The sequence below is a fragment of the Sminthopsis crassicaudata genome, chromosome 4, assembly GCF_048593235.1.
Source record: "Sminthopsis crassicaudata isolate SCR6 chromosome 4, ASM4859323v1, whole genome shotgun sequence".
Taxonomy (NCBI): domain Eukaryota; kingdom Metazoa; phylum Chordata; class Mammalia; order Dasyuromorphia; family Dasyuridae; genus Sminthopsis; species Sminthopsis crassicaudata.
This window is the reverse complement of record NC_133620.1, coordinates 132,818,171-132,831,937: the sequence shown is the minus strand read 5'-3', so window position 1 is coordinate 132,831,937 and position 13,767 is coordinate 132,818,171. Positions and strand designations below refer to the sequence as shown.

Sequence of the window (13,767 nt, the reverse complement as noted above, 5' to 3'; positions counted from 1 at the left end):
ACACAGAGATGGTATTTATAATAATGAAGTGTTAGAAACAATGGAGAAATAAAATAATTAGAAACAATCAAAATGGCTTAATAGATTTTGCTATTCAGCTAGGTGATACAGTACATAGTGTCAGGCCTGGAGTCAGGAAGGCCTCTGACACTTACTAAGCTATGTGATGCTGGACAAGTCACTTCATCCTGTTTGTCTCAGTTTCCTACCTGTAAAATGAACTGGAGAAGGAAATAGCAAACCACTCCAGTATCTTTGTCAAGTAAACCCCTAATGGGATTCATGAAGAGTTGGATACAATTGAACTGACCAAAAACAACAATGTAATAGAATATCATTATGACAAAAATATTACAATGTGTAAAACATACAAAGATGTAGAAAGATATAGATGAGTCAAGAGTAAAACAGGACAAAATATATTGATTAATTTTTTAAAAAAGAGAAAACAAAGAATGTCAATGGACTCGAAGGTGGTAAAATTTTGGATAGGCTTATAAAGAAGCACAAAATAAGAAGCACTAGGGAATTTGGACAAGATTTTTTTCCCTCTTGTCTTACATGTTTATCTGATTGTTTGAAATAAATCTTACAATCATAAATATTTATTGATCTTAAGTATTCATTGTATATGTTTTGTTTAGCTTAAAGAGACAAAAGTTAACCCATTTATAAATCATTGTGAAATAGTTGTTTATGCCTTTGAAGTAGCTATATAGAATTGACTAAGATATTTTATAGCATACCTTTTCTATATTAAATTAAAATTTTTTTTCAATTAGCAAAAATCTATCTTCTCTTCTCACTTTAACCCTCAAATGAAAAGGAAAAAAGACTCATTACAAATACATATATTCAAGCAAAACAGATTTCCACATCAGCCATGTCTTAAAAAAAGTCTTATTCTGCCGTCTAGGTCTTTCACTTCTATATAAGGACAGGGTAGCATGTTTCATCATTAATCCTCTGGAATTATAGTTGGTCATTCTGCTAATAGACTTTCAAGGATGTTTTTCTTCATGTTATTATAATTGTATAAATTGTTCTTAGAATACCTTTTAAAGAACCAAGACCCTCACAGAAAGAAAAGCTGAGAATCAAAGTGCAATATAGAATGTGTGTTCTTGTTATAGCAGTGACCATATAGCCTATGATTCCCCATAGGTTAGGCAGTTTTAAAAGCTAAGTTCTCTATATTCATGGTTGAAAATGACTCCCTTTTAATTCTCTTCTGCTAAGTATGAGAAAGAATTAAGATGCTCAAGAAACTACTCCCAGAAATGAAAGAAATTCCCATTTGTGGCTTTTATTAATGCTGCCCACATCCGAAAACAAGGGGAACTGGGTCCAGGCAGAGAAATATGGCCACAGAGATTTCCCCCTCAATAGGAAAGGGCTTTTGATCTCACATATTGTACCCTGGGGGAGAAAAGAGAAGACTTTCCCTTTCCCTGATCTCTTGACCAGAAGGTATCAGTTCAGTCTCAACCCTTAAGTGTAAGAAAGTCTCTTAAGACTATTTTTGGTAGATTCTTCATACCATATTATCTGACTCTAAGACTTCTCTGAGCCTCAGCTTCTCCATTTGTAAAATAGGGACATATTGAGACAGTTCTAAAATTAGGGTTCTTGTTGTTATTGGCTATTATACATAAAGGCAGAAATATGCCCCAAATGAATGGAGAATTATGATCTTGTCTTCATTTTTTGCTTTTGTTCAGCTACATTTGAGTACCATTCAAAGAGAATCTTGGTAGTAATAATGGGGAATTTGGTAGCAGAGACTTAAAAAAATAGGGGGACAAAATATGCCAACCACAGAGATAAGAGGTGTTAAAAAGAATTTCCTAACCCTAAGTGAGATAATCATCTGGGAATGTAGATTTAAAATCAATAACATATACCAAAGAAATAAATATATTTCAATTAGATATTAACTGTCAGGACAAAGGCTTTCTAATTATTATATTCTGAAAAGAAAAATAAAGACCAAGGGCTCCTAGATAGCATAAACCTAGCAGCTTGGTGACCATAAGTTCAGAGGGGACCCCAGCCCAGAGAAAACCCATTAAGAGAGAGTAGCACGATGACATCACCAGCTTTGCAAGATCAGAGCTATGCAGTTTCTTCAGCCAAGGATATACCAAGATCATACATGTCCCTGGTATAGGTGCCTTTTATGCATATGCTCTGACCATGTAAGTTCCTTAGTGCATGTCTTTATGCATCTACCAACTTCAAAGGATTGTTGTTATAATCAAATGAGAGCAACACATAAATAACATATAAAGAATTTTGTAAACCTTAAATCATTTAAAAATGTTAGCTATCATCATCATTAACATCATCATTACTTAATTCACAGTTATTTGAGGAAAATACTTTATAACTTCAAATATGAGTAGTTATTATTAATATGTTAATAACAAAGTAACTGTAGGAAACATAAAATGAAGGAAAAAGTAATCCGACTTAGCCCCTAACCAGGATCTTTTACCCCACCACTTGGGACTCAGGTACCAGGTTCTTCTGAGTTATAATCATTATTTTTAGTGCCTTTATATTCTCACCACTTCCTGCTGCTACCATATTTTTATTAAGGAAAAAAAAAACAGAATGATAAAATAAATTGATGGTATCTAAACATTTTCATAAGAATTTAAGAATACTAAAAAGATTATCCAGAGGAATACACACACACACACACACACACATGTACACACACAACTTTTCTACCATATTATCTGACCCTGACATTTCTCTGAGCCTCAGCTTCTCCATCTGTAAAATGGAGAGATTGTAAGCAAGATTTTATACTTGTCAGGATTCAAATGTAATTATATTGAAATATATATATATATATATATGTGTGTGTGTGTGTGTGTGTGTGTGTGTGTGTGTAATGGAAACATTTTGAAACTTAAATCTGTTGCCTTTAAGGATTGTTATTTTTAGATGTTTGGGGTTTTTCTAAGTTATATTTTGATATAGATAAAATTTCATAACTTCAAACTCTTTTAGAATTATTGTGAATCAAAAATTAGCTTTTAAAATTTGCAGGGAAATAGGTACTTTTAAGGGAAAGTTTATTGAGTATACCTAAAGAATACATGCAAATCAAAGGAAATGCTCACAGGACAGGGATAGCAGAAAGGTCTTTTCAAATAATTAAGGATAGAGAATTGGCTCAAGAGTAATGTTATAGATGAATAATTGCCTGATTGAGGTTTTATAACTTTATACTGAGGTTTGGTTGTAATACATACTTATTATAATAAATTATCATTATACATTTAACATACATATAATTTACGTATGATAAATAGGCAGCTAGGTAGTAGATAGAATGATGGATCTGGAGTTAGCAAAACATATCTTGCTAGGTTCAAATTCAGCCTAGGAAACTTACTAGCTGTAAGTCTATACAAGTTACTTAACCCTGTTTGTCTCAGTTTCCTTATCTGTACAATGATTTGGAAAAGGAAATGGCAAATCACTCTAGTATTTTTGCCAAGAAAACCCTAAATGGGACCACAATGAATCAGACATAACTGAAAAACAACTAATAACAATCAATAACATAACAAGTATAATAATAGCTAGCATCTGTGTATCACTTTAAGGTTGTCAAAGTCTTTTATAAATATTACTTCATTTTATTCTCACAACCACTGTGGAGTTTGGGTAGATGCTATTATTATCCCCATTTTACATTTTACTGAAACAGATAGCAGTTAAGTGACTTGCCCAGGGAAGTGTCCACTAAGTGTCTGAACCCAAATTAAAAGTGGGGGCTTCTTGACCCTAGGCCTATTGCTCCATTCATTCAAGAGCATCTATCATTTATTTAAGATGTCATTGTGAAATAGTGCTATTGCAGCAAATTTGTGCAAGGCATTTCTGTAGACCCTTTTTATTTGCCAGATGCATCACTTTCTAAGAATCTCCTTTGGTCTTCTTGGTCAAACTGGTCTTATTTTTCTAGGAGAGGAGGAAGCAAAAAAAGCAAGAGATGTGGGTCAGGGATAAGTCAGGATGATGTTTTTAAGATTAATATTTGATTTAGTTTAAGATTAAGATTAAGACTTGATCATGAACTTTCCCCCACAGTTCCCTTGGGCAACTGCAACAGGAGATTGGGAAATGGAGTTATTTGTGGTTTTTCTTAATATTATCTTCATCAATAGTCATGCCATGTCTTTATGTTCCAGTGACACCCATTTAAAAATATGCCAGATTGGGAGACCGATTACTTGAGTACAATCTATTTCTGTGGCTCACTTAATTATGCAATTTTGGAATAACCACTTAATCCCTCTAAGTTTCAGATTTTTCATGTAGAAAAACAATCCTTTATTGTTTTATCTTCATCTCACAGATTTGCTGTAAGATAAACCTAAAATTGCTTTATAAATTGCAAGGTACAATTAGAAATAATTGATAGTATTTAATTAAAAATAACATAAATAGATCTGAGTCTACCATGTAAGTGACATATGTTAACTTTGCCTTAGCATCCTAAATCTCAGAAAAGTCAGAAACACATTTCCAGAAAACATGCCTCTTTAACTTTAATGAATAGAATTACTTAGCTTTAATTTCTGGCAAGGAGAGAAATAAGTATCATGCAGACAACTTTGGACTAGAATTTTAGTTGACTAAAACTGGTTGGATCTTTGAAGTTCCTTACATAGGTTGGCCTGATATACTTTGGATTAAGGTATGTCACCCAAATCTTAGGACAGTTAAGATTGAACAAAAGTCTTACAACAATTTTAGGCTTTGATGACTTAAAACCACCTTAAGATTTTTGGGACATACTATAATTCAAAGTAAATAAAACTGAACTGTTTTGTGTTGGTCAAAAGTCTTTAATGGCTTAAATGTCTTAAAACTACTCTTGAACTTTTGGTACAACGTGAACACTAAGAGTTTGTAACTAATTTCCTTACCCCATTACTACAACAAGATTGAAGGGCAAGAGGGTCATTTCAGAACTGTTTCTGATATATCAGATAATACTGAATATGTCAAATTCCTTATAAATAAAATATACTTGAAGATCTCCTCTCTGCCAAGAATGTGTTAGATCTATTTTACCTCTTTAAGGAGAATTTGCCATGTTTAACAGAGCCTCATTCACAATAGTTTAGTCACAATAATGACGAAGATAATCACAATAATGATGGACAATTGCCTGATTGAGGTTTTGTTGGGGTTTTATAACTTCATACTGAGGTTTGGTTGTAATATATACTTATTATAATAAATTATCATTCTTAATTTAACATTATATGTATAATAGGCAGCTTGGTGATATAGTAGAATACTGGGCCTAGAGTCAGGAAGACATATCTTGCTAAATTCAAATTCAGCTTAGGAATTTCACATAATTCTTTTTTTAAATTATCAGATCTCAAATCTAAAAGAGAGCAAATATACAGGAAAGAGAGGAAATATACAGGAAAGATGTCATTTTTGTCTTTACATTCCCAAGCAGCTATCATAGAAGTGTTCTGGGCATGTAATAAATATAGTATTTAAATGAACACAGTAGAACTCTTCTACATGATTTGTTGTTAGACAGCTGTGGACAAACATAGGATGGAAGGTATCCCCCAAACCTTAACTACAGAAGAAACTTAACATAACATGTAACATAAATTAGTCTACATGGGCAAATCACTTAACTCACTTGTGGGGCTCAGTTTCCTTTTCTGGGAAATGAAAGGGGTTGGACTCAATGACCTCTAATTCCCAACTCTAGATCTATGATTTATGTTTAATACCATCCTGATCTAATGAAGGAGTTTCATCATTTCAGTTTATGAGCAATTTTTGACATGGAAATAAACGTTTTTACTCCAACTTGCCACTTGTAAATTGGAATGAAATAATAATAAACTTTCTTTCCCTGCTCAATCAGCAGGCCTCTCCTGGTCTTATTTAGGGGCCTGAATCAATGCCCAAGGGAAAGTTTATTATTCTCCTCTCCAGACACTCTTGGCCCAGCCATTATGATGACCAAGCTCTTCCATGTGCAGTATTTCCAGCCAAATTCTTTATGAGTATCTTAGCTGGTACAAGGCCCAGTCTAGGAACTTGCCTATGGGCAGTGAGTGCTGGCAACTGGTCTTTTGTTTTAATGGACTTCACCTGTGATGACGGGAACAGGATGAGAAAAAATAATCACAGTACAATTTAAAAGAAAAAATAATACTGCTATTTATAATGTGGTTTAATTACAGAGGAACATTCCAGACTAAAAGACTGTTAATGGAACAAATAGGTGACCCAGTAGCTGAAGCATTGGCTCTGGAATCAAGAAGACTTGAGTTCAAATTTAACCTCAAACACTTGACATTTTCCAGCTTTGTGACTCTTGAGCAAGTCGTTTAACCTCAATCCCCATTCCCTTATCCAAACACAGACTGTTAATTTTCTAGGACCATAAAAATAAAGGTGGCTTTATTTTGCCCAGAGGATCTTTTCTAGCCAGGCTTCTCACTTGCTGGGGGAATCCACCACTGGGAAGAACTTTTATCTAAAAGGAATTGAGGTACAGCTATGGATCAAAACAATGTAGAAAATCTAGGAAAAAACTTGTCTCATAGAATTTGGCAAACTTTAAAGAACTATTGTTTTGTTATTAATAATGATAACAATAATAGGTGTTTTAATTTAAGGTTTGCAAAGTACTAAACCTTAACTAGCTTAATCACAACAAATCCCCATTTTACAGATGAGCAAAGTGAGACTGAGTTAAGTGACTTGCTCAGATCATAGCTAGTAAAGGCCGGATTTGAACTAAGGGTTTTTTCTTAGTCCCTACTGTTATTATTTTTTAAGGCAACAGCCCAGAAGGCACAATTCTAGTCCAAATATAGCACTGAAAGCAGAAGAATTACCAAAGTCAGCAGTTTAGAGTAACATGTATGACTCACAGATTGTGTAACGTGAGCTCCTAACTGCCCAATTGATACCCCTAAAAACTGGGTAGCTAGGAGCTCAGGCATATTATTTATTTATTAAACTATCAGGTGAGTATGTATATATACACAATACACATACATGTATACATATATACATATATGCATATATGTACACACATATTCATGGAAAAGGAGACATTTTTGTGCCTTTGTGAGCTCACAAGTCTCCAGGATATCTGGTAGCAGCAACATCTGTAATAGGGAAGCCAAAATAATCTTCCCAAGCAAATGTGAGAAGGTAGCCCTAAGTTATCCCACAGGTCCTAAACCAAGACTTCAATCCACATTCAATGCCCTCCCATTTACAGAGTAAGTTTAGCTGCAGTGGGATTATTTGGTTTAATGAAAAGTGAGGTGATTTAGCCCACATACCAGCAGGCTGTTCACGCTAGAGTCAAGCATGGGAAGGGGGCAGTTTCACTTTCATTTAGGATGAGATTATGAGTGGAGAGTTTGAGAAATCCCCGCTTTGTGTCATGAATGAAACAAAGCTTCACAATGAACAGTGTAGGATTTCCCCACCTGTCAATAACTCTTCAGGGGCTTTCCTTATGTCTTTTAAAAACAACAAATTCCTTGATTTGGATAAGGGATAGAGGAAGTCAAGCATATTTTAAATTCTTTGAAATCTCTTACGCCTTAATCTCCAATTTTAAAAAAAAGTAGGGTGGGTGTGAGAAGTACTTGAAAAATATAGTGAAATATTTTCCTTTAAGACTTAAAATATCTTTTCTTTAAAAGGGAAATTTAATGAAAACAACTCAAAAATATTTTTGAAGGAACTGGTGGCTCATGCTGATAAATTAACAAAAATCACCTAATTTTGGCTTCCTTCTCCCTTTCCTCTCTAGCTACTTATTTGTGTTTTGTGTCTTATTCCTCCTCCCCCTTTTTCCCAGCCTCAACTAGGGTGTAAACTCCATGAGGGCAGGTAGGTACTGGGTCAGCTAGCTACAATGCTCTTTATAATAGTAGGTATTCAATAGATTATTTGCTGAACAAATAAAATCAATGGAATGCCTTTTCTTCAGCCAACATCAACTATGTCATGATTTTTTTCACTTGACATCCTTACTAATAATCTATTTGTCCATTATCCTTTTCCTTTGATTTTTATCAAGCTAAACTTTCTCTATTTCCCTTCTTTAGAACCTGTTGTAGACAGTCATATAATCCAAATAACTGTCTTATGTTCTTTTGCATTACAAATAAAGTTTGGAGAACTATATCCATAGGGAAGACTTCAAGTCTAATGCATCCCTTCCACACTATAATGGTGATTTCATCTATTGTAAGGTCCTCAAGTCAGTATCAGAGAACTCACCTTTATAGTATATTGGGAGTAATCAAGGGAATCCCTCCATCTGCTGGATTGGGACTTGTGGGAGCTATCCCAAGAAGCATGCATAGTGATGGACCTGGGTCCCATGCCATTTCTGGAAAGACATGTGTTCTGGCTTATTGAAGTAGGACGTGTGCTTTGGGGTGACTCAGAAATCTCTTATTGCCTCCCCTGGACTTATGCTTGCTGTCTACACATCTGTCCCTTATAAGTTCCTATCATGAGACTGATGTAAATAAGGGATTGTGGTGTCATCCCAAAGTACAACTCCATAGAGACCAATAAGGAGTGCTGTATAATCCCAAAGAGAAAATCTTTCAGTACTGAAGCAAAGCAAATGTTTCCCTGGAAGTGACCCAGTTCACAGCTCCATCTCTACACATGCTCCATGGAATGACTGCTGAAGATATTAGTACCACAGATCAGGGAGGCTTCTCTTAATATCCCCATTATATAATGATGAAATTGGTCCAAAGCCTCCTAGCCAGTCATTTAAAAGAAAGATGAAAAGTAACATCTCACACAAAAATTTTGGAGCCCTCAACCCTAAAATATGGAAAAGTGGATTTATAAGCAGCTTTGTATAGAATAGGTCTACAACTTAGTTGACGTACAGAGATAGTATTAAGGATATAGACTTATACAGTGAGGAACCTACTTCTGGAAGACAACCTGTGATACCAACTAAAATCTAACTTCCTAACTAAAATCTATTCCTTTCTTCCTTCCTTCCTTCCTTCCTTCCTTCCTTCCTTCCTTCCTTCCTTCCTTCCTTCCTTCCTTCCTTCCTTCCTTCCTTCCTTCCTTCTTTCTTTCTTTCTTTCTCTCTTTTTTCTCTCTTTCTTCCTTTCTCTTTCTTTTTTCCTTTTTTCTTCCTCTTTTCCTTTTTATTTCTTTCTCTTCCTTCTCTTTCTCCCTAGCTTTCTTCTTTCTTTTGAAATTTCATTTTTTTAATCAATGAAAATATGCCTTCTCTCCCTTCTGCCTTTCCCTCTTAAATTCACAAAGAGTAAAAATGTCTCTGTTAGAAACATGTACAGGCAGCTCTTTTTGTTGTAGCTAGAAACTGGAGGATGAATGGATGTCTCATCAGTTGGAGAATGGTTGGGTAAATTGTGGTATATGAAGGTTATGGAATATTATTGTCTCTGTAAGAAATGACCATGCAGGAGGAATACAGAGAGGCTTGGAGAGACTTACATCAACTGATGCTGAGTGAAATGAGCAGAACCAGAAGATCACTGTACACTTCAACAACAATGCTGTATGAGGATATATTCTGATGGAAGTGGAAATCTTCAACATAAAGAAGATCCAACTCACTTCCAGTTGATCAATGATGGACAGAGGTAGCTGCACCCAGAGAAGAAACACTGGGAGGGGAATGAAAATTGTTAGCACTAATATCTGTCTGCCCAGGTTGCATGTACCTTCGGATTCTAATGTTTATTGTGCAACAAGAAAGTGATATTCGCACACATGTATTGTACCTAGACTATATTGTAACACATGTAAAATGTATGGTATTGCCTGTCGTCGGGGGGAGGGAATAGAGGGAGGGGGGGTAATTTGGAAAAATGAATACAAGGGATAATATTATAAAAAATATATATATATATTAAAAAAAAAAAAACCTAAATAATAATCCCTCACAATAAAAAAAAAAAAAAAAAAAAAAAAAAAAAGAAACATGTACAGTCAAGAAAAACAAATTTCCTACATTTTAACCCAGAGCCTTTCCATCCCTAGGTTTCTCAGTGGTGACTGAAACCCAAGAACAGTTGTTCTAGGATACATACTCTTAGAAGTTAAACTTCTGGATTTTAGTTTACACCACAGGTTGTCTTCTAGAAGTAAGTCCCTCAATGTATCTCTGCTTGCCCCTTTCTAAAATAAGTCCATATCCCTAATACTATCTCTATAGCCCCAACTAAGCCATAGATCTAATCTACACATAGTTATACATTCACTTTTCTGTATTTTAGGGTTGGGGGCTCTAATTTTTTTGTGTGAAATGTTACTTTTCATCTCCTTTTTTAATTACTGTCCAAGACTTTTGGACCAATAGTAATGTTTCTGAATAGGGCAGAAAAAGAGTCAACATTGTTATTTATCTTCTTTCCCAATAATGCTTCTTCCTCTCTGCTGAGAATCCTTACGAACTTCTGAGAAGGAGTTCGGGTGGAAAGGTGGGTGAGATGTTGGCCACTGGCTTTCATATTTACTCTACATATTAAGCTTCATGACCTAAACAGAGACTCTTGTTTTAAGTAATTGGAATTAATTAGCATAAATAGCCCTCAGTATTTTACATATCCTGCACATTACAGGAAGAAAGTGGGGAGATGGGAAGGGTCAGATGAACTTAAAACATTACAGGCAAGTCCAAGACTTATTCCTGGGGAAAACTTTAGGCATTTCTGCATTTACTCCTCCTCCTTACCTTTTTTTCCTCAATCTTAAACAAATATTGGTGGAAGTGATCAAATTCAACTGAAAACAAAAGCATTATCACAAGCATGCAGTGATTAAATGGTAAATGAAGAATATAATTCCTAGCTTCATAACAGTGGGAAAAGCATTGAATCAGAGAATCTGGGTTCCAATTTTAGCTCTGTTATTTGCTACTTGTGGAGGAATGAGCTGAACAACTAGCTCTCTGAAAAGCATTGTAAACTTTTAAACTTAATTTGCATTATTAACATTTTCTCCACCACTTTCCTTGGGTTTCTCTCCCTGGGCTTCTTTTTCTTCATCTATAAAATGAGGGAATTGTTAATGATGTCTAATAACCCTTGCCCTTTCTTTTTTGAGTCTCTTTAGTCATTTTCTATGCCCACTGCCCCATCTACTTGCAACATAGAAAGGGTTGGTTCGTTAGCAAAAACTAGTTGATAAGGGCAAATCTTACTTTAACTTGGCAATAACCAGACCATCTTTGAAAAGAAAAAGGTGCCTCTGCTTGGTCTTTGTACCCCGAGTCAGCATCACTTCATTCCTGAGGATTGGTTCTGCATTGTTCTGTGATGGGTCTTGTACAACAGATATGGCATGGGCCAGGCTGCCTCTGAAAAAGAAAAAAGAAAAAATTTACTAAGGAAACTCTCTTCCACTCTTTTCTAGAACCTTCATCCCCTGGAAATTTGGAAGACCTTTTTATATTCTGTGGAGCAGTTAGTTGGCACAGTGGATAGAGCACCAGACCTGAGTTCAAATCCTTCCTCAAACACATCCCAGCTCTGTGACTCTGGGCACTTAAACTCTCTTTGCCTCAGTTTCCTCAACTATAAAATGGGGATAATAATAGCACCCATCTTTCAGAGATTTTTTGAGGATAAAATGAGATAATATATGTAAAGTGCTTAGTACAGTGCCTGGTATATACTAGGAGCTATGCAAATATTAGCCATTATATTATTACCACCTTCCTTCTGTTATCCTTTATTCTGGCCATAGTTTCCCCATGTACTAATAAATTCCTTCTCCCTTTCCTTCTCTCCCTTTCCCTATCCCTCTCCCTCTCTCCTCCCTCTCCTTCTGTCCCTCTCCTGATCTCTCTCTCCTTCTCCCTCTTCCTCTTTCTCTCCCTGTCCCACTCTTCTCCCTCTTCTCTCCCTCTTTTCCTTTCCCTCTTTCTCCCTCTCCCTTTCTTTCTCTCCCTCTTTCACTTCTTTTCCTTCTCTTTCTTTCTCTCCTCTCCCTCTCTCTCCTTCTTTACCTTTCCTTATCCCTCTTCCTCTTCCTCTCCCTCTCCTTCTCTCCCTCGCTCCCTTTTCCTCTCCTTGTTTCCTTGTTTCCTTCTTCCCCTCTCTCCCTCCTGCTCTCTCTTTTCTCTCTCCTCTTTATAAAGTGCTAAAGAAACTCTAGCATTAATAATTATAATAAAACAAATAATAACCAAAATTAATGAAATAAGAATAAAAGGAGAATACAAATTCAAATCTAATTCAATGAAATCAAACTCTATGAGAGATTGTTTTTGTCGTTTGAAAAATGCTCTTTTAAATGTTTTAGCATCTAAGATATTTAATAAGATTTAATGATAATTATAATAGCATTTAGATAGCACTATGTTTTAAAATTACTTTCCTCACAAACTATCTTGTGAATAGGTTAGTCCAAGTATTATTAGCCTTATTTTACCAGTTACAAAATTAAGATCAGAGAAGTTAAGTGTTTTTCTAATATATTTAAGTTATGTTTACTTGAGGCTGCTGCTGTCTAGCCACCTGGACTTATTCATTCATGAGGGTCAAGAGTTAGCACTCATACTCAGCCTAGTATCTATATGCTTCATTCAGTAAGCAGAGGGTGCTCTGAAGAACTGACAAACTCCCCATCATTTCCAGAGAGGTATCTACTTTTTATCAAGGGTTCTTAACTTTTTTGTGTGTCATGGATCCATTTAGCAGTCTGGTGAAGACTATGGACCCCTTCTTCAAAACTTGTTTTTAAATGTATAAAATCTAATACATAAGATTAAAAAGGAAATCAAGCATATGAAATATAGTTATCAAAATGTTTTTTTTAAAGTTTGCAAGTCTTATTTTTATATTTTACCTTTGACCTTTTTTAGAGAAGTATTTTTCATCTCACTGACCTTAAGGTGTGGTCATATCTAGACTGGCTCATGCTCCCACCTACCAGATCCCTTCTCTCTTCTCTGCTGAATTTCAATGGGAACCAATCACATGAACATGGAATAATGGAATAGACCACAAAAGTATGACTTAAATTTATATATTTCTTGAATCATAACCATACAAGCAAAAGAAATTAAAAAAAACAAATATGTTTAAATAAATACTGCGTAGGCAGTGAATTTATACATTCTCCCAAACCTAGAGGTTTAAAGATACACACAGTTTAGGTACTTTGGTTCAAACCCCTCCCCTTGCTGATATTTCAGAAGGAACCAGGTTAGCCATTCAATTTTGTTTTTAGATGCTTAGGTGTTCTAGATCTTTCTTGGCTCACAATAGTACTGTTTGCTTCAATCAATTAGTCAATTAATAAATATTTATTAAGCACTTTATGTACCAGGAACTGTGCTAAGCACTTGGGATACAAAGAAACGACAAAGTTCAATTGAGGAGATCACATGCAAACAACTAGCTAAATATGGGAGAGATTGAAGATAATCAACAGAAGGAAGACACTAGAATTAAAAGAGGATCAGGAAAGATTTTCTGTAAAAGACAGAATTTTTGCTGGGACATGAAGCCAGAGAGTTCTACTTTAAACCAGCTAATGTGACTGTTATGGGTCTCCCCTAGGAATAACTAGCTCAGGTTTCTCAATCCTGTCTACCATTTTCCCACTTTTACTTTTATATCCTTGCTCCTTTTTAAAAACATCTCCCTGAAAAGGCTCTATGCCAAATTTGTATTTATTTGTTCATATACATATTGTTTTCCCCAAATAGAATGTCAG

The 13,767-nt window shown here is 35.2% G+C and overlaps 1 protein-coding gene across 1 annotated transcript in view; it reads right to left on the bottom strand.

Annotated features, from left to right (window-relative positions):
• Positions 1-13,767, bottom strand: part of TAGAP (T cell activation RhoGTPase activating protein) — a 126,707-nt gene that overhangs the window by 79,743 nt on the left and 33,197 nt on the right. The window contains exon 2 of the mRNA XM_074309404.1: positions 11,246-11,401. Coding sequence (XP_074165505.1) covers positions 11,246-11,401 — 156 coding nt within the window. The remainder of the gene's footprint in view (positions 1-11,245; positions 11,402-13,767) is intronic.